Here is a 24,217-nt window from a genome sequence, read left to right as displayed (position 1 = left end):
AGCAATAGAAAATTAATACAACTGATATGGTAATTAATGAGAGCATTATATTCACTAACCAATCTAGATACAGAATATATGTAAAAATTAGTGTGTAGAATATAGCAGGTACTCAGAAAATGTTTAATATTTACAATTATAGAGCGCATCTTTCAAGTATACTTCCTTCATATGTCTTTTCCTAAGAAATTATGGATAAATCAAAATTTTGTACCCTTCCTTTTAATCCTATGCATGTATGTATATTACCTATTGTTCTACAGAACCCACCAGAATGATCTTGTTAACAGTAGAAATAATGGGTTAGTAATTTTTGTGATTACAGTGCCTAATGCAGTGTATGGCATTCAACAACTGTTAGACACATGAGTGAATGATGGAAGAGAATGGACTTTTATCTCTATAAAAAATAGTCCCACGGTGCCCTGGGATTTTTTTTAACATTTTTATTTTCTAAATAATTTATCATTCTGTCTTATTCATCTTCCGATACTAACTTGTTTACTAGCCTTTTCTTTTCACTTTGCCCTCTATATATACTGCCATCTCACAAGATAAACAAAAACTACATGAGTTAGAATTAAATTATATATAAAATAAAAAGATTCTAGAAAAGAACCTATAGGCTTTTCAGGCTCTTTGTTCATTTAGGTTTACTTTGCCTACTTGCCAAAGCTAAGTTAGGATATTAAAAAACATAAAATGGGTAGAATAATGCTCATGGTTATATTTAATATAAACACTTACCCACAGGTGGCATCTGTTTTTTGGAAACACAATCATTTCCCATCTCTTCACGCTCTTCCATATTTCTGTCTGAATTTCTTTGAAATTCGTCTTGGATAATATGTGATGTATGTATGTTTTTATCTTTAGACTGTCCCACATCAAGCTGTTCTTCAGCTGGTTTAGCCATGAATTTTCTTCTCTGTTTTTGTTTTACAGTCCTTTTGCTTCTAGATGGTTTTTCTGCATTCTTGGAATACATTTCATATTTTGTAGATCTATAATTATTTACTGTTTCACCTATCAAAGCATAACTTGTATCCAGTACTGTTTTATCAGAGGGCTGAGATGTCTCTACTGGGTGAGGTTTATGGGAATGTTTGTCATTTGCCAAAGTCTTAGGTAATATATTATGATGCTTTTCTCTTGACTTTCTACCTTGAAGGAGTGCAGTGCTCTCAGCCGGGGATATTGTGCGTTGTTTCAGAGACCCTGCCTTTCTTGGTATTGTAATCCAAGATCTACTGGCAAAACTTTGATCCGACTCATCAATTATAAATTCATCCTCTATCAACTTCGTATCATCGGGAGGACACGAATGAGGTGGAGCAGTTGCCGCATGCCTAACAATGGGACTGAAACAGGGTGATACTTTTAACAGTTCAAAAAAATAAAGCTTTTATATTTGTTTAGTAAAGAAAATAATCTAGGAAATAAAATCTAAACGTCTTTTAAACTGTTTATATATCTCCTCAATTTTCCCTTAATCTTACAAATCTTTCCCTCCTTTCACATTTCTATGTCTGTTCACCCTTATTTATAATAGTAATGACATCACAAAAACTTAGAGCTAGAAATCTAGACATCAACAAATTTGATCCCACCCACCCACCCATTATATATACTAAAACTGAAGCCCAGAGAGATATAATTATAACTCAGATACATTGACTCACAGTCCAAAATGAATGTCACTATTATATATAATCTTATATTAAATTATATATTTGTATATATAACTTTTGGGGTCTGAATTTCTTCACATTCAAAATAAGTCAACAAGATTATTTCTGAGAACACTCCAAGTCTAATATTTGAATGGACTACTACTAAATTATAAAAAGTTGAGGAGGCCGGATGTGGTGGCTCACGCCTGTAATCCCAGCACTTTGGGAGGCTGAGGCAGGTGGATCACTTGAGGTCAGGAGTTCAAGACCAGCCTGGCCAACATGATGAAACCCCGTCTCTACTAAAAATACAAAAATTAGCCAGGCATGATGGCGGGTGCCTGTAATCCCAGCTACTTGGGAGGCTGAGGCGGAAGAATCACTTGAACCCAGGAGGCAGAGGTTGCAGTGAGCCGAGATTGCACCACTGCACTCCAGCCTGGGTGACTGAGCAAAACTCCAACTCAGACAGAAAAAAAAAAAAGAGAGAGAGAGAGAGAGAGATTGGGGACAATTTCTTCCTATCTTTTTTTACATCCCACAGTTCTTCATACATAGCAACACCAAATACACAGACGGTTGAATGAATGTAAAAATTACTAATATTACTATAGGACTGTAAATTGTAGACCTACAGAACTATAAAATAATAAATGTTGTTTTAAGCCGCTAAGTGTGTAGCAACTTATGACAGCATATGTGTAAAAATGCATTCCAAGTTTGGGTATTTCACATATATTTTCATATTATAATCATGGTATAGAAATAAATGGGGTGTATCTAGAAAGGTAGCATAAGCACAAAAGAAATCTAGTGCCACAGAAACAGGAAAAATAAAAGGCAAGTCTTATCACAAAGCATACAATGCTACAGAATGTTATTAAATAATGAAGTCAAACAATGTTTCCCAACTCTAGACCTTTCTCCATAGTCCTAGCCCAAACTTTATGTATTTTACTAAAAGGCAGAAAGCCTATATCATGAATATTATTGTTATTTCCCATGCCCAGTGTTGTAAAAGGCTAAAGAGTAAGACAGACAATTTCAACTACAATCTTATGGCTTATAATATAACATCAACATTAATTCTTAAATTTTCATAGAAGCATGTACATGTTAAGTACATACAAAGAGATTCATGCATTTAATGAGGTGTTGAATAAATTAAGACTAGTGCATTGAGATTACACAGTACCTCCTCCAATTAGTCAGGAAACTTTCCTAGAGAAGGGAGGAATTATTCCAAGGACAGTAATCTGATAGACTGACTAATTTTACATTTCCCTGATTGTTTTAATAGCTTTAAGCACACCACATATTGCAGTGAGATACACAAAATAAAAAACAAGGTAAACATCCAAACTCCAAAGCTGGCATACGCACTCGTTTCCACTTTTTCACTAGGATAAGAAGGCTTAGTTAGCTATGTTTAGCCATAACAGAAACAAAGACAGAATGCAAAAATTAGATTATGTTTTTCTCTTTTAATTAGAACATACACAAGGAATCAGAAATGAAAATGCCTTCTCTATTCCTCTAATCGCAAACTCCTGACAAATCTTATAATGTAAAATAGCAAATACTCTAAAAAATATACTCTCTAATGGTAGAGTTTCACAAACTTATATAATTAGAAAACTCTATAAAAACTAATAAAGAACAAAGTCAATACAAATACTATAATGAATGGATGTTAAACAGAAATGATATCCTTAGGAAACAATCTTGACACTATGAAAGTTTACAATAGGGAAAGATGGCTTCTAATTAGCTACAAAAACCATGAAACGCTTTGTAGCATTTAGGCTAGATCTTGGAGGATTTCTAAGATTTGGTCACAAGGAAATGCAAGAAAGACAATCAAAAGGAAGAGCATAAGTGGAAGCAATGATGCTAGAAAGCACTGGGAATAATGAATAGTTATATTTGACTACAACAATTAAACATAAGATGAACTTTACTCACTAGAATATCAAAAAGAACATTAAAAAATAATTTCTCAGACATTATATAATTAGCCCACAAGTATAATGCATTTGTTTCAGATGGTGGTGACAATATCCATATGAGGTTTAAAATATACACATAAAAATAATTAACTACAGGAAGCAGAGACTGAACAAAAGGGGAATTTCATTCGTTCATTTAACATGTTTTTATAAAAACTTCCTTTTTATTTTTGAGACTGAGTCTCACTCTGTCACCCAGGCTAGAGTGCAGTGGCACCGTCTCGACTCACTGCAACCTCCACCTCCCAGGTTCAAGTGTTTTTCTTACCTCAGCCTCCTGAATAGCTGGGATTACAGGTATGTGCCACCAAGCCCGACTAATTTTTGTATTTTTAGTAGAGATGGGGTTTCACCATGTTGGTCAGGCTGGTCTTGAACCTCTGATCTCAAGTGATCCACCAGCCTCGGCCTATCAAAGTACTAGGATTACAGACATGAGCCACCGCGCCCAGCAATAAAAACTTCCTAGTATATTCACTAGCACTCTGATACCTATGATAGTGACATAAGGGCAGCCTAACATAACGATTTCTAAATACTGCATTGTCGGCCAGGTGCGGTGGCTCATGCTTGTAATGCCAGCACTTTGGGAGGCCGAGGCAGATGGATCACCTGAGGTCAGGAGTTCGAGACCAGCCTGACCAACATGGGGATATCCCATCTCTACTAAAAATACAAATATTAGACAGGCGTGGTGGCAGGTGCCTGTGATCCCAGCTACTCGGGAGGCTGAGCAGGAGAATCTCTTGAACCCAGGAGGGAGAGGTTGCAATGAGCCGAGATTGCGTCACTGCACTCCAGCCTGGAAGACAGAGCGAGACCCTGTCTCAAAATAAATACATACATACATACATAAATACTGCATTGACTTCAGTCTTTGATATCACACAGACAAACCAGAAGGCAATGAAAACTGAATAAACTTGTTTTCTTTCAAGTCTAATTTAGTATCTATTAAAAAATGGCTTTGGGAGTGACTCACTGACTGGTAAAAAACCATCTCTCCTTACAGGTCAGAAAAAATTTCAATTAAAATTTTTGTTAATTAAATTACTTATTTCTAAGTTAAATAGCATTAGGAATCCTTATATATGGTTCATAGAATATAAAAGAAAAATGTCTCAAAGGGTAGTTTCTTAATAACTCACCTGGATTCACTTTTTCGTTTTACTGTTTCTAAAAACAATGTTGAAAAACTTTTTTTAGCTTGTCGTTGAATTTCATATTCTGAATCTCGTATTCTATTCTGAGATGATCCTGATGGTTTTCTTTCTTGTCCTTCTGATGTTTTATCCTCTTCATCTGATACTTTATTATCTATTTCTATTTTCTTTAACATAACTTTACCATCAAAGTTTAACCTAAAAGGTTAAAAGGAGGGTAAGCTGAATGCTCCCGTAACGTTTCTTGAGTTATAAGTCTTCCTGAACTCCTTTACAGAGACAATACAGACCAATTTAAAATTCTGTACTAGGCATTTATTTAAGACATAAATGCTGATTTGTGCATTCCAAATACATAAGATAAACTGCTCAGGAAAATTAACTTTTGTATTTATCAATAGAAAAACATGAAAGAGAAAATAATGGTTAAAGTATACATCAATGAAATGTATAGCTAGGCAATGGTTCTCAGGGCAATCTTAGAGCACTGTGACAGACCAAACTTTGAATATCAAAGTCTTAGAATATACTTAACTCCTTGGCTCCAGTAATCATACAATACTCTAAATAGAAATTACACTCATTACAGAGATCTCCAAATGCAAAAGACCTTGAATAATCCACTTTGTTTCCTAAAGGCCAAAGGTAAGGTCAAGAAAGAGAAACCAGCTGTCCACAAAGCATAGCATCCTCAATAATACTTATGCTCTGCTACCCTAGAAGTGACCTGATACATATCTACACTTGCAATTACAAAAAATATTGAGAAAATACAAATTGTTTCTCTTAGGAAGCAATCAAATATTATCAGAGAGAAAACACATTATTCCAGACTATAGAAAAGTTAACCTCTAAACTTCTCTGAAGTACACTTTAAGGCCTTCCTTAATTATTACAAACTGAATATATGCTAAATGTATACTTTCTCATAACATGTTAATATTCCTCCTTCCTTACTGTAAAATAATATAACAAGATTGAATTACCATTTTTTAATACAAAAAGTAAAATTTTTAAAGTGCGTTAACATTATTTAAATAAAATGTTACCTTTTTTTGGTTTTAACTGAAACCTCTGTACTTGAAGGCAGCATATTTACTGAATTTTCAAAAGTGTAAGTCTCTCTCTTTTGGGCACTAGATGGAACAACATTTTGTGATACAGATGTTTTTGCATCCAAAAGAACAGAAGGTGAGCCAACGGATAAGTAAAATTCTTCATCAGCTTCACTGTGATGAACATTTATGTTTCTACTTGACATTTTTTTCGAGTCAGGTGTATTTTTGGAACTAACATCAGTTGCCAGAATTTTCTGATGAACTTCATGGGCCTGAACTAGAAGAAAATTATATAAAGATATTTGTCAATTAAAAGAATAATAAGAGAATCAAGCAGGCTTTTTAAAAATTCTGCAATAATTTAATCAGAAATAGTTTTCAGAAAACTCAAAGTCATTAAGATTAGAATCAAAGATCTATGATTAAAATAAGTAAGTACTTAAGATTCTTCTATCTTTGGGCTAAAAATTGGTGACCTAGGGCAGCTAGATGATAAATTTACACATACACACATGGAATATAGATATAACAGATATAGAGAGATACAACATAAGCATGTGTGTATATATACATACACAGTATATATGTATATGAACATTTATCTATAATGAGAAAATTTAAAAGAATGTATCCATATTCTCTTAACCCTCACCCTTCAGAACGAGATGGCATTTCCCTGCTTCTCCCTCTAAATACAACTAACTTCCCTGGAAATTATCCATCAATCAACAACAGGACTCTGAAAGCTGGCAGAAAAAAAGGTAGACTAGCTAGGAAGCTCAAGACCAGAAACAGACAAGCCTTAGGTTTTCTGTCTGTCTCCCATATATCCCTGGACTGGTTGCTAGTATAACCTGTAACCACCAATAGGTGAAAGACAGGGTGGAGGCTGGGTGGAAATGCATTCTCTGAACAAGGTAAACCCAGCGAAGACCTAATGAGGAAACTCAAGCCCCATTCAGCACTCTCGGCCATGGAGCGCTCCTTACTACCTGCATTGGCAAAGCAACAAAGCCCTGGGCTGTGCTATGGGACTGTAGCAGTAAAGGAGCTCATACCAAGCCAGTCCCGCTTCTACAATCATAGATGGCAGGCGGTATGACCCACATGAAGCTGTAGAGTAGTGAAACCCCTGACCTTCACAGCCCAAGGCAACATTTTGATCCACTGATAGTATTGACACCCCAGGACATCCCAGTCCCTACTTTACAACCAGGGCACCAGCAGACAGTCTAATCTGAGGCAAGAACAGCATAAGAGAGGCCAGCAACCCCCTGTCCTCCACCCAACAATATAAGGAAACCCAGGACCAGCAGCTTCTAACCAGAACCCCACACAAGTGAACATGGACATCAAAAGGCATCTTCTACCCACCCCAGACAGCACCAACAGGAACTGAGCTAGAATCCTAACAGCAACAGAAAATGAAGTAGAACAAAATACCACTATTACTCTGAACACTTAACTATCATTGAAAATAAAACTCATAAAACTAGGAAAGAGGGGCTGGGCGCAGTGGTTCATGCCTGCAATCCCAGCACTTTGGGAGGCCAAAACGGGTGGATCACTTGAGGCCAGGAGTTCAAGACCAGCCTGGCCAACATGGCCAAACCCCATCTCTACTAAAAATACAAAAATTAGCCAGGCGTAGTGGCACATGCCTATAATCCCAGCTACTCGGGAGGCTGAAGCATGAGAATCACTTGAACCCAGGAGGCGGCGGTTGCACTGAGCTAAGATCACACCACTGCCCTCCAGCCTGAGCGACAAAGCAAGACTCTGTCTCAAAAAATAAACAAATAAATAAATAAATAAATAAATAAATAAATAAATAACACAGGAAAGAACCTATACATTAAACCAAAATAGGGCAACTATGTGCTGTAACAAAAGATTTAAGTAGTCTAAGAATCCCCTAACATAAGTAACCAAATCTCAGGAATACAATCAAAACAACTCGTCATACCAAAACCAAAACAAACCAAAAAAAAAAAAAAAAAAGTAAGAAATAATGATCAATAGACATAAATGAGATGAATCAGATTTTAAAATTATTTAACAATAAATTTTAAAGCAAACATCATAAAATGCTTTAATAATCAATTACAAATCCTCTTGTAACAAATGAAAAAGAAACTCTCAAAGTAGCATTTTTAAAAAAAAAGCTTTTTGGATATTAGCCATTATCAGTAAGTAGTGATTTTTAAATATTATTTTAAATTTTCCTAATAACAGTGATGTAAAACAAATCAAAACTACAATGAGATACTACATCACACCCATTAGGATGACTATTATTTATAAAAACAAAAGATAACAACTGCTGATGTAGAAAAAAATGGAACCTTTGTGCATGCACTGCTAGTGTGAATGTAGAATGACAGTCACTATGAAAAGTGCACAGTGGATCCTTAAAAACTTAAAATTGAAAGCAGGAACTCAAACAGATACTTTCACACTAATATTCATAGCAGCATTACTCACAATAGCCAAAAAGCGAAAACAACCCAAGTGCCCATCAACAGATTAATAGATAAAAAGTGGTATGGTACACATACAAATGAAATATAACCCAGTCTTAGAATGAAATTCTGACACATACTACAACATGGATGAACCTTGAAGACATTATGCTTAGTGAAATAAGCCAGTCACAGACAAATTTTCTGTCTGAAATTCATGGACAGAAAAAAGTAGAATGGTGGTTGCCAGGGCTAATGGAAAAAGAGATACTGTTTAATGGGTACAGTGTTTCAGTTGTGAAAAATGAAAGAAGTTCTATGGATTCATGGTGGTGATAGCCTCACAACAATGTGAATGTACTTAATGCTACTGAACTGTATACTCAGAAATAAAGTGGACAATTTTATGTTTATATTATACAATATTTTAAAATACACTTCTTTAAAAAAGAGCAAAGGAAGTGACGTGTGTATATAAACAAACTAAAACAAAAAGTCTTGTAAAGTTAAAAAATATTAAAATACCTGACAACAGAAATAACTAACAGTAGTATTTAAGTTGGGAATTCGTTGTTTCAGTTACCATGTCTGCATAATATAACTTCTTAACTTGGCTGCATAAAACAACCATTTGTTATGTTCATGGATTCAGTAAGTCAGGAATTCAGCAGAGCACAGAAGGGACGGATTCTTCCATGAAGTCTGAGCCCTGGAATCATCTGACAGCTTGTTTACACATATTTGACACCTGGTCTTGACTGCAGGCTGGGAGTCTTTTCTCTCCATAATGGCTACTTTGGGCTTCTTCACAGCATATTGTCTGGGTTCCAAGGGCAACTGGAGAGAATAAGAAAGACAGGAAGAGAGAGAGAGAAGGAGAGAGAGAGATCCAGCATGCCAAGCAGAGCCATATAGCCTTTTATGACCTAATCATGGAAATCACATGTATTACATATGCCACATTCAATGTATATGTAGAAACAACCTCACTGAAGTGGATGGGGGGAAAAGGTGATGACCTAAGAAAGATCAGAAATGAATCAAAGGCCAGGTGTGGTGGCTCATGCCTGTAATCCCAGCACTTTGGGAGGCCGAGGTGGGTGGATCACCTGAGGTCAGGGGTTCCAGATGAGCCTGGCCAACATGGTGAAATCCCATCTCTACTAAAAATACAAAAAATTATGTGGGCGCAGTGGTGCGTGCCTATAATCCCAGCTACTTGGGAGGCTGAGACAGGAGAATCACTTGAACTCAGGAGGCGGAGGTTGCAGTGCACCAAGATTGTGCCATTGCACTCCAGCCTGGGTGATAAGGGCAAAATTCCATCTCAAAAAAAAAAAAATTAAAAGGAATGAATCAGCTGGGCATGGTGGCTCACACTTATAATCCCAGCCCTTTGGAATGCTGAGGCAGGCGGATAACTTGAGGTCAGGACTTTAAGACCGGCATGGCTAACATGATGAAGCCCCGTCTCTACTAAAAATACAAAAAATTAGATGAGCGTGGTGGCTGCTGCCTGTAATCCCAGCTACTCAGGAGGCTGAGGCAGGAGAATTGCTTGAACCCTGGAGTCAGAAGTTGCAGTGAGCCGAGATCACGCCACTGCATTTCAGCCAGGGAGACAGAGGGAGACTCTCTCTCAAAAAACAAAAAATGAATGACGTCTGTAAGACTGAAGGCAAAAGAAACTGTACATAAGCACTATTCTCTAGTTGATAAAACTGTTTTCCACAAGATATGAGTCAACAATTCTGACACTCTTTTACATGTATACAGAAATGTAAAAGATAAGTAAATGGATGTTGAATGGTAACGCCCAGTTTCTCATTCATGTAATGGGAGTTTACAGATAAGCAAGAGGAGGAGGCTAGAATAATCCACGTGGTAATGGATTAGAGTCAGAGACATCAATATGAACTTATGATTACTTCAACATAGATACAGATAGTTACATTTAAAGATATTTATAGGTATGTGTTGATACACAAGTTATTGTACACACACATACATTTACCCAGCTCTATCAGTTGAAAGGGTCTAGCAGCAACAACTCTACAGGAGTGACAGCACACCTAGCACTCAGATCTTGGTTTCTAATACCATTACCCAGTAAAAGAAATCATGATTCCATGAAGAAATGGTTGATTCTGGGATGGGGCAGGAGAGCATCTTGTGGCTCCAAAAGGTATGAAAGTGCTCAGAAACAACAACAAAAATGGGCTATGTCAAAGGGACACTGGAACCAAAGTAAGAGCTTCTATTAGCCAAATCTGCAACAATTTGAATAACAAAATAAACAGTAATGAATTATAAAGTAGAAAATAAAATTTATCCATCAAGAAAAGAACAAAATAAACCCAATCAAGCAGAAGGATGGGAAAAAATAAAGAGCAGAAATCAATAAAACTGAAAATAGAAAAATACAGAAAACTATTGCAGGAAAAAAAACTACAAAATGATAAACCTCTATCTAACAAAATTGACAACTATAAGAAGACACCAACCATCAATATGTGGAATAAAATAGGGGATGATGTCACAATAGATTTTGCAGCCATCAAAAATAGGGTAATGCTTCTGTTTGAAAACTGGCACGAGACAAGGATGCCCTCTCTCACCACTCCTATTCAACACAGTATTGGAAGTTCTGGCCATGGCAATCAGGCAAGAGAAAGAAATAAAGTGTATTCAAACAGGAAGAGAGGAAGTCAAACTGTCTCTGTTTGCAGATGACGTGATTGTATACTTAGAAAACCCCATCGTTTCAGTCCCAAAACTCCTTAAGCTCATAAGTAACCTCAGCAAAGTCTCAGGATACAAAATCAATGGCAAAAATCACAAGCATTCCTATACACCAATAACAGACAAGCAGAGAGCCAAAACATGAATGAACTCCCATTCACAACTGCTACAGAGAAAATAAAATACCTAGGAATACAACTTACAAGGGACGTGAGGGACCTCTTCAAGGAGAACTACTAACCACTGCTCAAGGAAATGAGAGAGGACACAAAGAGAAAAAAATTCCATGCTCATGGATACAAAGAATCAATATAGTGAAAATGGCCACACTGTGCAAAGTAATTTATAAATTCAATGCTACTCCCATCATGCTACTATTGACTTTCTTCACAGAACTAGAAAAAACTACTTTAAATTTCATATAGAACCAAAGAGCCCATATAGCCAAGACAATCCTAAGCAAAAAGAACAAAGTGGAAGGCATCACACTACCTGGCTTCAAACTATACTATAAGGCTACATTAACCAAAATAGCTTGGTACTGGTACCAAAACAGATATATAGACCAATGGAACAGAACAGAGGCCTCAGAAATAACACCACACATCTACAACCATTTGATCTTCGACAAACCTGACAAAAACAAGCAATGAGGAAAGGATTCCCTATTTAACAAATGGTGCTGGGAAAACTGGCTAGCCATATGAAGAAAACTGAAACTGGACCCCTTCCTTACACCTTATACAAAAATTAACTCAAGATGAATTAGACTTAAATTTAAGACCTAACATCATAAAAACCCTAGAAGAAAACCTAGGCAATACCATTCAGGACATAAGCATGGGCAAAGACTTCATGACTAAAACACCAAAAGCAATTGCAACAAAAGCCAAAACTGACAAATGGGATCTAATTAAATGAAAGAGCTTCTGCTCAGCAAAAGAGTGAACAGGCAACCTACAGAATGGGAGAATATTTTTACAACCTCTCCATCTGACAAAGGTCTAATATCCAGAATCTACAAGAAACTTAAACAAATTTACAAGAAAAACAAAAACAAACAATCCCATTAAAAGTGGGCAAAGGATATGAACAGACACTTCTCAGAAGAAGACATTTACACAGCCAACAAACATAATTAAAAAAAAGCTCATCATCACTGGTCATTACAGGAATGCAAATCAAAACCACAATGAGATACCATCTCACACCAGTTAGAATAGTGATCATTAAAAAGACAAGAAACAACAGATGCTGGCAAGGATGTGGAGAAATAGGAAGACTTTTACACTGTTGGTGGGAGTGTAAATTAGTTCAACCATTGTGGAAGACAGTGTGGCGATGCCTCAAGGATCTAGAACCAGAAATACCATTCAACCCAGCAATCCCATCACTGGGTATGTACCCAAAGGATTATAAATCATTCTGCTATAAAGACACATGCACATCTGTGTTTACTGCAGCACTATTTACAATAGCAAAGACTTGGAACCAACCCAAATGCCCATCAATGATAGACTGGATAAAGAAAATGTGACACATATACACCACAGAATACCAAGCAGCCATAAAAAAGAAATGAGTTCATGTCCTTTGCAGGGACATGGATGAAGCTGGAAACCATCATCCTCAACAAACTAAAACAGAAAACCAAACACTGCATGTTCTCACTCATAAGTGGGAGTAGAACAATGAGAACATATGGACACAGGGAGGGAAACATCACACACCGGGGCCTGTGGTGGGGAGAGGGAGGAAAGGGAAGGGAGAGCATTAGGACAAACACCTAACTCATGTGGGGCTTAAAACCTAGATGACGGGTTGATAGGTGCAGCAAACCACCATGGCACAGGTGTACCTAAGTAACAAACCTGCATGTTCAGCACATGTGTCCCAGAACTTAAAGTAAAAAAAAAAATTTTAAAAAACTCAAAAAAAAAAATAGGGTAATGCTATGAACAACTTTATGCTTACAAACTTGACAGATGATTAGAAAAAATGGACCGATACCTCAGAAAACACAAATTACCAAAATTCAGTCACAATGAAATTGATAATCAAAATAGTCCTATAACTATTAAAGAATTAATATTGCTATTTAAAAGTTCTTGAAAAAAAAATCTCCTGGACCAGATGATTTCACCGGAGACTGTTACACCAAATAGTTAAAGGATTAACACCAATTTTACACAGTTCCTTCCAGAAATTAGAAAAGGGAACAATTCCCAACTCATTTAATAAGGCAAATATTACCTTGATAACAAAACCATACAAACACAGCATTAAAAAAACTATAAACCAATCTCTCCTTACTTAAATACAAAAATCCTCGAAATTTTACCAAGTCACATCCAACAATGTATAAAAAATAGCAATAGTGCATAATAATTGACATTTATAGATAACTACACCCAACAACAGAAAACTTTTTTTTAAATGCCCATTCATAAAGACATGCAATAACTTGGGTCATAAAACAAATCTTCATAAATGTAGAACTGAAACTGCACAGTGCATACTATGTCATAAAGGAATCAAGATCAGAAATTAATAAGGAAAAGATAATATGAAATTACCAAACACTGGAAAATTAACACACTTCTAAATAACCAATAGGCTAAACTCTGAAAAGATATTTAAAAATACATCAAAATAAGTGAAATGAACAGAAAATATGAGATACAAAACCTGTGGAATGCAGCTACAACAGTGCTGAGGGGGAAATTTATGCCAAATGAATACATTTGAAAAGGGAAAAAGAGCTCAAATCAATAATACACCATGACCACATGGAAATTTTATGCAAGGCTGGTTAAACATTCTAAAATCAATATGTATAAGCCACCATATCAACAGATCAAAGAAGAAAAATCATATGATCATATGGATTTATGCAAAAAATGCATGACAAAATCCACATTACCTATGATTAAAAATTCTCAGCATACTGGCAGGAGAAAATTTCCCAACCCTATAAAAAACATCTATTAAAAACTTATAGCTAGCATCTTAATGTGAAAGATCAAATGCTTTCTAAGAGCAGGAACAAGGCTAGAATTTTCACCCCATCCTTTTTTTTTTTTTGAGACAGGGTCTGACTCTGTACCCAGGCTGGAGTGGGGTGGCACTAGCACAGCTCATTGCAGCCTCAACCTTTTGGGCTCAAGTGACTCTCCCACCTCAGTCTCCCAAGTAGGCAGGACTATAGGCACATGCCACTGCACAAGCTAAATTTTTGTGTTTTTTGTAGAGACAAGTTCTCACTACATTGCCTAGGCTGGTCTCAAACATCTGGCCTCAAGAGATTCTCCAATCTCAGACTCCCATAGTGCTGGAACTATAGGCCTACGCCACAGTGCTTGGACCCATCACTGTTATTTAACATAATACTGAAGTACTAGCTAATAATAGTAAGAAAAAGAAATTAAAGACATAAACTAAATCTACCCCAAACTACCCACAATTATTATTTTAAGTGGCACAGTACTAATTTCAGTTAAAATCATAGAACAGACATGGATACCTAATATCATCATTATTAAACAACATTGACTCAGAGATTCTAGCAAAGGCAAGAAGACTGAAATAATCAGATTAAACATAACAAATAAAACCTCTCTTTAGCTGATGACATGGTTATATAGCTTAAAGAAAACTAAAAGATTCAAATTTTTAAAGGTCTAGAATTAATTTTTTTAAAAACCTTGGTAAGTGCTGAATTAAAATTTTGATATAAAAATTAGCCTCATAATTTAAAAAAATGTTCAGAATAGTACAAAAATTATAGTACAGTTAGGATTAACCTTAACAAGAAAGTCAAAGACCCAATACTAGGAGGGAGGGGAGAATGGGTAGCCAGGAGACAGGCTTTATTAAAATATTTTTTATGATAAAACATGAAATTTACCATATTAACCATTTATGAGTGTACAATTTAATGGCATTAAGTACATTCACAACACTGTGCAACCATCATCATTTCTAGAACTTTTTCATCATTTCAAACAAATTCTGTACACATCAAACATTAAATCACCATTACCCCCTACCACAATCCCCTGCAACCTCTATTCTGCTTCCTATCTCTAAATTTACCTATTATAAATACCCCATGTAAGTAGAACTACAAAATTTTTGTCCTTTTTTGTCTGGTTTATTTCAGTTTGCATGTTTTAATGTGTTCAAGATTCTTCTATGCTATGTTATATAGCAGAACTTTGTTTTTAATGACTGACTAATATTACATTCTGTGTATAAATCACATGCTGTTTATCCATTCAACTGTTGACGGACACTTGGCTTGTTTATACCTTTTGAGTATTGTGAATAATACTGCTACGAATATTAGTATACAAATGTCTGCTTCCATCCCTGCTTTCAATTCTTTTGGGTATATACCTAGGAGAGAAGTATTGGGTCATATGGTAGTTCTATGTTTAACTTTTTGAGCAACTATCAAATTGTTTTCTACGGTGGCCTGCACCATTTTACATTCCCACCAGTGATGCATGAGGGTTTTAATTTATCCATATCTTCAACACTTATTTTCCTTTTTTTGTTTTAAATAATAGCTAACCTAGTGAGTGTAAAGTGGTATCTCCCTAGGGTCTTGATTTGCATTCTCTAATGACTGAAGATTTCAAGCATCCTTTCATATATTTATTGGCCAATTGCATACCTTCTTTGGAGAAAGGTCTATTCAAGTCCTTTGCTCATCTTTTATTTGGGTTGTTTGGTTTTTCTGTTGTTGAGCTGTAGAAGTTCTTTATATATTCTGATTATAAATCTCTATCATCCTTTTCAGGTAAATTATTTGCAAATATTTTCGCCTAGTCTGGTTGCCCTTTCACACTCTTGACAGTGTCCTTCAGATTTATTTATTTATTTATTTATTTTTGGACACGGGGTCTCACTCTGTCGCCCAGGCTGGAGTGCAGTGGTGCAATCTTCGGCTCACTGCAACCTCCAGCTCCTAGGCTCAAGCGATTCTCCTGACTCAGCCTCCCGAGTACCTGGGATAACAGGTACTTGCCACCACGCCTGGCAAATTTTGGTATTTTTAGTAGAGATGGAGTTTTACCATGTTGGCCATGCTGGTCTCAAACTCCTGACCTCAACTGATCCACCTGCCTCAGCCTCCCAAAGTGCTGGGATTACAGGCATGAGCAACCACTCCTGGCTCCAGATTAACATTTTTATAAGAAAGAAACATAACTTATTTTGTAAAAAACCTAAATAACATAAAAAATGTGAATTCTCACGAAATTACTACATAAATTAAATGCAATTCTAGTTAGAATTCCAAAAGTTTATTTGGAATTGGATAAAAACTAAAAGCTCATAGAAAGAAAAAAGGTTGCAGAATGGCAGTGGAATAGTGAAGGTATTTATATCAGGACATACTATGAAGCTACTATTAGTAACAAGAGTATTGTGTTGACAGAGGAAAAAACAAATATATCAAAATTCAAAAGTATGTTGAATGTTATGTGAGATTTAATATATAATAAAAGTAGTACATTCAGAAAAGAACAGATTTTTTTTTAATTTAATAAACAGATCTGACACAACTGACCAACTGGAAGAAAACAAACTTAGAAGATTATGTCATGTTACATACCGAAACACATTCCAGATGGTTAAAGACTTAATTTTATTTTTTAAAAAAAGGTTTTCAGATGAAAAATCTAAGTTGGGATAAGACAGAACTTTTAACTAAAACAAACTTAAAGCTATAAAAGTCACACATTTAACAATTAAAATCCAACAGCCAATAAACATAAAGGTGCTCAAACTCTGGCAATCATGGAAATGGACACTAAAGTAAAAATGAGATTGCTTAATATCAATGAATGGGCAAGAACGTAGAATAGTAAATAGACTATCAGGTAAAAGGTACTCTTACACTATTGGTGTAAAAGGAAATTATAATAGCCTTTTCTGAAAGCAGGTACAGGCACAGACACATACAAACACACATGCTTTTTTTTTTTTTTCATTTATGGGCACCAATTAAGGTACAGAACTATTTAAAGGCTACCTCAGCAGAATGATAGGAGTAATGACTAAATTCTTATTTTAAACCTTTATTAACTCAATGGAGTAACACTCTTTTAATCTGAAAAATAAAAAGAAAGAAAACTTTAAAAAGTAGTAGCATGTATCACTGACTAAAGGAAATGGAGAAGAAGAGAGAAAAAGAGCACTGACCATGGAGTTGTAAGGAAATCAAAAACAAATTCATCCATTTCACAATTCACAATTCTGTCTAGGCTGACCCTGACCTTCATACTCAAAGCAACACATGCACCATTAGCATTTCTCATTTTTTAAATATATTCAAGCAAATAATGCCCATGGAGATGCCACCAACCTGATCTGTTTGTGGCTTCACTTGGTTCTACAACTAACTGTAGAGAGGCTTCTTTCTTCTTTGAAGAAACTGGAACTGACTTTGGATGTGATTTCTGGCACTGAGCACAGAAGAAATACAACATTAGAACTATTTTATTAACTTACCAATTCGATGAAATACATTTTTTAAATGGGGGGAAAAACAAGTATTCTAAAACAACAAACCAGCTGTTAAGAGTTTTATACTACTTTTTATTTTATTTCTAAAGTAATAGCTACTTTGGAAAACAATCTGGCATTATTCAGTAAAGCTGAAATTTCATACAACCTATCACAGAAACAATATTGCTCTAAACAGCAACTATGTGGACAGAAGACTGAATAAACTTATTAAATAAATAAATTATAGTATAGATATACCATATTACATACGTAACAATGGAACAAATAAACTACAATAATATAAATTATTATTTTAACCAGAAAAAAAAGCAACCTGCAGAAGTACATAACAATCTTATCTATGTAAAGTTCAAAATAGACACGTAAAACACTGTAGTATTGAGATTCACTCTGCAGGAAAGAGTTAACATAGGAGGCCTGATATATTTAAAGGACCAGCTTACAGGGCTACCCCTTGGTTGGCATCTGGAGACTTAACTTTTAGAATGTTCCCTCCATTACCAACAGACAAGGTTGCACCTGCTGCGCCAGCCTGCCTAGACTGTTTGTATAAATAAACACTGTGATCTGTGGTGAACATCTGCTTTCTTTCCTTCTGGGAGTGCGTAAAATTTTGGTAGGCAGGGGATGCCGATGGGACCAACCCCCAGTGAAAACAGGCTGAGTTTCAAAAGGCTTCTCTGAGGAGAAAAAATGTACACACGTTACTGCATTTCACTGCTGAAGGGAATGAGTACATTCTATATGGCCCCTTGGGGAACACAGGAAGCCTATATATGGATTCCTCCAGACTCTGCTAATGCGCATTTTTCCCTTACTGACCCAGCTGTGTATCCTGGCTGAATGACTATAATAAGTATCAGTCATGAAAAACACCAAAAGCAATGGCAACAAAAGTGAAAATTGACAAATGGGATCTAACTAAACTAAAGAGCTTTTGCACAGCAAAAGAAACTACCATCAGAGTGAACAGGCAACCTACAGAATGGAAGAAAATTTTTACAATCTACCCATCTGACAAAGGGCTAATATCCAGAATCTACAAAGAACTTAAATAAATTTACAAGAAAAAAATCAAACAACCCCATCAAAAAGTGGGCAAAGGATATGAACAGACACTTCTCAAAAGAAGACATCTATGCAGCCAACGGACACATGAAAAAATGCTCATCAGCACTGGCCATCAGAGAAATGCAAATCAAAACCACAATGAGACACTATTTCACAATAGTTAGAATGGCAATCATTAAAAAGTCAGGAAACAACAGGTGCTGGAGAGGATGTGGAGAAATAGGAACACTTTTACACTGTTGGTGGGACTGTAAACTAGTTCAACCATTGTGGAAGACAGTGTGGCAATTCCTCAGGGATCTAGAACTAGAAATACCATTTGACCCAGCCATCCCATTACTGGGCATACATCCAAGGGATTACAAATCATGCTGCTATAAAGACACATGTACACGTATGTTTATTGCAGCACTATTCACAATAGCAAAGACTTCGAACCAACCCAAATGTCCATCAATGATAGACTGGATTAAGAAAATGTGGCACATATACACCATGGAATACTATGCAGCCATAAAAAAGGATGAGTTCATGTCCTTTATAGGGACATGGATGAAGCTGGAAACCATCATTCTGAGCAAACTATTGCGAGGACAGAAAACCAAACATCGCAGGTTTTCACTCATAGATGGGAATTGAACAATGAGAACACATGGTCACAGGGTGGGGAACATCACACACCGGGGCCTGCTGGGGGGTAGGGGGAGGGGGGAAGGATAGCATTAGGAGATACACCTAATGTAAATGATGAGTTAACGGGTGCAGCACACCAACATGGCACATGTATACATACGTAACAAACCTGCACGTTGTGCACATGTACCCTAAAATTTAAAGTAAAATAATAATTTTTTAAAAAGCAAATAAATAAAAATAAGTATCAGTCATGAGTTCAACTATATGTCAAGTCTCCCGAGTCCTTTTAGTGAAGCACCAAATGTGGATGGTAGTGGGACCTCTGTCACAAGTGGTAGCAGAAGTGTGGACACAGTATCGGCACAGTAGAGAAATAAATAAATGACAGACTTACATGGTTTGGCTGTGTCCCCAACCAAATCTCAATTTAAATTGTATCTCCCAGAATTTCCCTGTGTTGTGGAAGGCGCCCAGGGGGAGACAATTGAATCATCAGGGTCAGTCTTTCCCGTGCTATTCTCGTGATAGTGAATAAGTCTCACAAGATCTCATGGGTTTATCAGGGGTTACCACTTTTGCTTCTTCCTCATTTTTCTCTTGCCACCACCATGGAAGAAGTGCCTTTCGCCCTATGCCATGATTATGAGGCCTCCAAGCCATGTGGAACTGTAAGTCAAATTAAACCTCCTTTTCTTCCCAGTCTTAAGAATGTTTTTATCAGCAGTGTGAAAATGGACTAATGCACTACACTGCTGTTGAGTGACCACAGTATGGAATTCAATGCCATAAAAAGACAGAGGCAGGCTTTCATTTAATCTCTGCTCTCTCTTAACATCTCATTAAAGATTTTTAAAAACAAACTCAGAAGGATGAAGAGAAAGACAAAGGAGTAGATGAGACATGTCAGCAAACATTTTTAGGTTGAAAAGCAAATTACTGGTAATTCAGCAACCCAGAGAGAATGGAAACATGCTAGCAATGGAGAAAACCCAGAAGCAGACAGATTACTGTTTATGGAGAAACCTATAAAGATTAGTAGAATTGCAAGACATCACTAAAAAAAAGGGGCAGGCCAGATGCAGTGGCTCACACCTGTAATCCCAGCACTTTGGGAGGCCAAGGCAGGAGTAACACTTGAGGTCAAGAATTCAAGATCAGCCTGGGAAACTTAGCAAGACCACATCTCTGTGTAAAAATAAAAAATTAGCCAAGAGTGGTGGTGCATGCTTGTGTTCCTACCTACTCAGGAGGCTGAGGCAGGAGGATCACTTGAGCCCAGAGGTTTGAGGTTGCAGTGGGCTATGAGCATGCCACTGCACTCCAGCAACAGAGCAAGACCCTGTCTCAAAAAAAAGAAGAGGCATGCAAACAGAGGGTGTTAAAAGCGTGTATAGTTGAATGTGTCTTTTGTCGCAGAAAAAAAAGTGTGTATAGCAAGTAGTTAAACTGGCTGGGCGCAGTGGCTCACACCTGTAATCCCCATACTTTGGGAGGCTGAGGCGGGTGGATCACCTGAGGTCAGGAGTTCAAGACCAGCCTGATCAATATGGTGAAACCTTGTCTCTACTAAAAATACAAAAATTAACCAGGAATGGTGGCAGGCACCTGTAGTCCCAGCTGCTCGAGAGGCTGAGACAGGAGAATTGCTTGAACCCGGGAGGCAGAGATTGCAGTGAGCCGAAATCGTGCCACTGCACTCCAGCCCAGGAGTGCTTTTTCTCAAAAAAAAGAAGGTAGTAAAACCGAAGAGCCCCTCCCAAACCTATCAGAAGATTATTTACTCTCTTGAGTTTCTTAATCAGAGAGACTGTGACATTAGTGGCATAAGACACAGGTGAAGTTAAGGGCAATACATGAAAACCAGAGATATTAAGTAGGAGCATTTAAACTGCACTTTCCCCTTTGCCACATCTGACTGAAATTGAAAACAATCGCAGTTAGACTTGAACCGCCAAGCGGGAAAGATTTCTTTGTCAGAAATACTTACTAGGCCAAGAGAAAAGAAATCTACAGATATTAACACCAGGATACCAATGATGAAATGGACCAAACTACACCACAGTGACATCCACCAGTCTACAAATTTTACTAGGCATATAGAGCTTCCAATGTGTTTTAGTTTCCCACTTTCAAACAAGAGGAGACAGCTAAGGATCACTGGACATATGAAAAAGGCGAGGTAATGAGCAAAGTAAGTAAAAAAGGTACTTGCAGAAAACAGAAACTGAAGAAATATTTATGAAAAGGGTTAGAGGAACCTAATGTCAAGGAATATAATAAAAATGTAGATCACTAAAGACAGATGACGTGATCCTAAAAGCCTGCAAAGAGGAAAAAAATAGTCACAAAGGATCATGGAATCACAACAGTATTCTCAACAGGAGAAGCTAAAATAAAAGAAAGCAACATTTGTAAGTCTAAGGGAAAATACATCTGACTAAAAGGGAGGCTTGATATGAAAAAATATATATTATTTTTTAATTAAAGGAAAATAATTTCTAATCTAGAATTCTGTACTCACCCAAATTACCCATCATGAAGGTAAAACCATGGTATTTTTAAACAATTAAGGTCTCAAATTCTCAGAAAGCTACTAAAGGATGAGTCCCACCAAAAAAGGAGAGGCCAAGAAAAAAGGAAGATTTCAGATCCAAGAAATAAGAGTTGCAATTCAGGAGAAAAGCAAAGGGACTCTCTGTGATACAGAGAGAGTACATGACAAAACCTATGTGATAGGTCTAAGGGTAGATTGAAGAAAAAAAAAAAGAGCAGGGACAGCAAAGCTGAAAATGATAAATTAATGTGCCTATGCATACTAAGACATTTATACTTAGATGTCTGTCATAGAAAACTGGTGATGAATTAGTCACAGGTGCACAGAAAGTCAAAAATGGAAAAACCAAAATTAAATCAAGAGAAAATTAAGAACTGTACATAAAGAAAATGTAACCATTAGTACTCTACATAGCTGTGACTACTGAAACAGTCATAATAATACCATAAACACTAACTACTAATCCTACTAAAAATTATGATGTACTAAAGAATGGAAGTTTATGTGTTGTGGTCGGAAGTAGAAACTATATGACAAATAAAGTCTAAACTTCCATAGTAGAAAGCCAATAAATAATAGCAAAGACTGGAAAAAAAAATCAAGAAACAGCAATATAAACATTATTTAGAAATATGGAGTCAAAATACCTAGAGTAATAGCTAAGACTAAAAAGTTGGACTTGGAGGAGGAAAAGTGGGGTCTACTATTTTTTTGTGGAATTTATGGAACTATTTTAACTTCCATGTACATAATGCCTTTGAGCTTTAAAAATCAATCTTCCAACAAATTAAGAAGAAAAGTATGTAAAAAGATAGGGAAGAGAATAAAATAGTGAACCAGAATAGACTGCTGATTCTTTGAAAATGTTAATGACAGAAAAATACCTGTAACAACACAGATAATTTAAAAAGGTGAAAACCAGCAATAAAAAGAGAGTAATAACTATGAGGAAGATCATGAAGTTGACTATACACAAATTGAGAACAGAGGAAATGTTTCAAGAAAATTATAAAATGTCAAAACTGGCAAAAGAAATATAAAAAATGCAATAGATCATTGAATAAAGTGGTAATCACACACATTCCCACCAAAACAGCTCCAACCATATGTTTTACAAATGATCCAAATTTGAAGAAACAGATCATTTTTGCTTAATCAAGTTATCCCAGAAAACAGAAGAGAAAAACTAATTTATTTCATGAAGCTCAGTTGTGTTTCAGTTAAAACCTACGGAGTCATATCTTATTTTACTTAAAGACAAACAAATATGAAGTAATAACTAGACCTAGGAATCTCAAGTTCGCAAACAGAAAAGCCTATAAGATAGATAAGTCTTAAGTCTGATTTTATTTTCAAATCAAGTAAACAAATTTCATTCCTTATGTGGAAGGCCTAGGCCAAGCTTGCTGCATGGAAAGGCCCTACCTGAAAAAAAACCCTAACACCTACAAAGTCTCTGTTGTTTTGAAGCATCCATCTCAAGGATTAGAAAAATTAATAATATAAAAATAAAAATAAAGAATATATGAAAAATAAAATTAAGAAAAAAATAATGAAACTAAAAACAAGCAAATGAGAGGACCGACAAAGCCAAACTTGGTTTTCTGAAAGACCAAAATTGATAAACCCTGACAAAATTAATCGATGAAAAAGAAAAGGCATAGCAGGCACAGTGGCATGTGACTCACAAGCAGTAGTCCCAGCTATTCCTTAGCTTAGCGAGGATCACTTAAGCCCAGGAGTTCTAATCCAGCTTGGGCAACATACCAAGATCCCTACCTCTAATTAAAAAAAAAAAAAAAAAAAAAAAAGATAAGGCATAAATAACCAACGTCAGGAATAAAAAAGGGGATATAACTGTAGATCCTACAGACATTAACAAGACTGTAAAAAGACATGACACAACAACATTATCCAAATAAACTGGAAAATTTAAATAAAATGAACAAATCCCTAAAAAAAGAAAAGTAGAACAGTTAAAAAAAATAGAAAATCTAAATTGTCTACTGAAACTATTAAGTAAAATCTAAATCTTTAATGTTCTATATCATCATCTAGGTAGTAGTTGTAAAAATTCAATGAAATATACACGCAATTTGTGTATTTTAATGTATTATGTTTCATAAGAAAACAAAAGTGAGGCCAGGCACAGTGCTCATGCCTGTAATCCCAATGCTTTGGGAAGCTGAGGCAGGAGCATTGCTTGAGCCCAGAAGTTTGAGACAAGCCTAGGCAACACAGTGAGACCCTGCCTCTGTAAAGAAAAATTTTAAAATGGCCGGGTGCGGTGGCTCACACCTGTAATCCCAGCA

The 24,217-nt window shown here is 36.2% G+C and overlaps 1 protein-coding gene across 5 annotated transcripts in view; it reads right to left on the bottom strand.

Moving 5' to 3' along the window:
* Window positions 1-24,217, bottom strand: part of CENPC (centromere protein C) — a 73,149-nt gene that overhangs the window by 40,848 nt on the left and 8,084 nt on the right. For 4 of the 5 annotated variants that reach the window (XR_008679465.2, XM_019026022.4, XM_063705272.1 and 1 more), the window contains exons 5-8: window positions 17,481-17,580; window positions 5,895-6,180; window positions 4,831-5,043; window positions 748-1,361 (exon numbers count right to left, since the gene is read on the bottom strand). Coding sequence is in view for 4 of the 5 variants with exons in the window: in XM_019026022.4 (XP_018881567.4) it covers window positions 748-1,361; window positions 4,831-5,043; window positions 5,895-6,180; window positions 17,481-17,580 (1,213 nt within the window). In the remaining variant the exon portion in view is untranslated. Of the gene's footprint in view, window positions 1-747; window positions 1,362-4,830; window positions 5,044-5,894; window positions 6,181-8,890; window positions 9,220-17,480; window positions 17,581-24,217 lie in introns of those variants that run through there. The other variant, XM_055385870.2, reaches the window with a different exon arrangement.

The sequence above is a fragment of the Gorilla gorilla genome, chromosome 3, assembly GCF_029281585.2.
Source record: "Gorilla gorilla gorilla isolate KB3781 chromosome 3, NHGRI_mGorGor1-v2.1_pri, whole genome shotgun sequence".
Lineage (NCBI taxonomy): Eukaryota > Metazoa > Chordata > Mammalia > Primates > Hominidae > Gorilla > Gorilla gorilla.
Note: the sequence above shows the minus strand (reverse complement) of the source record. Positions and strands in the feature narration are given on the sequence as shown.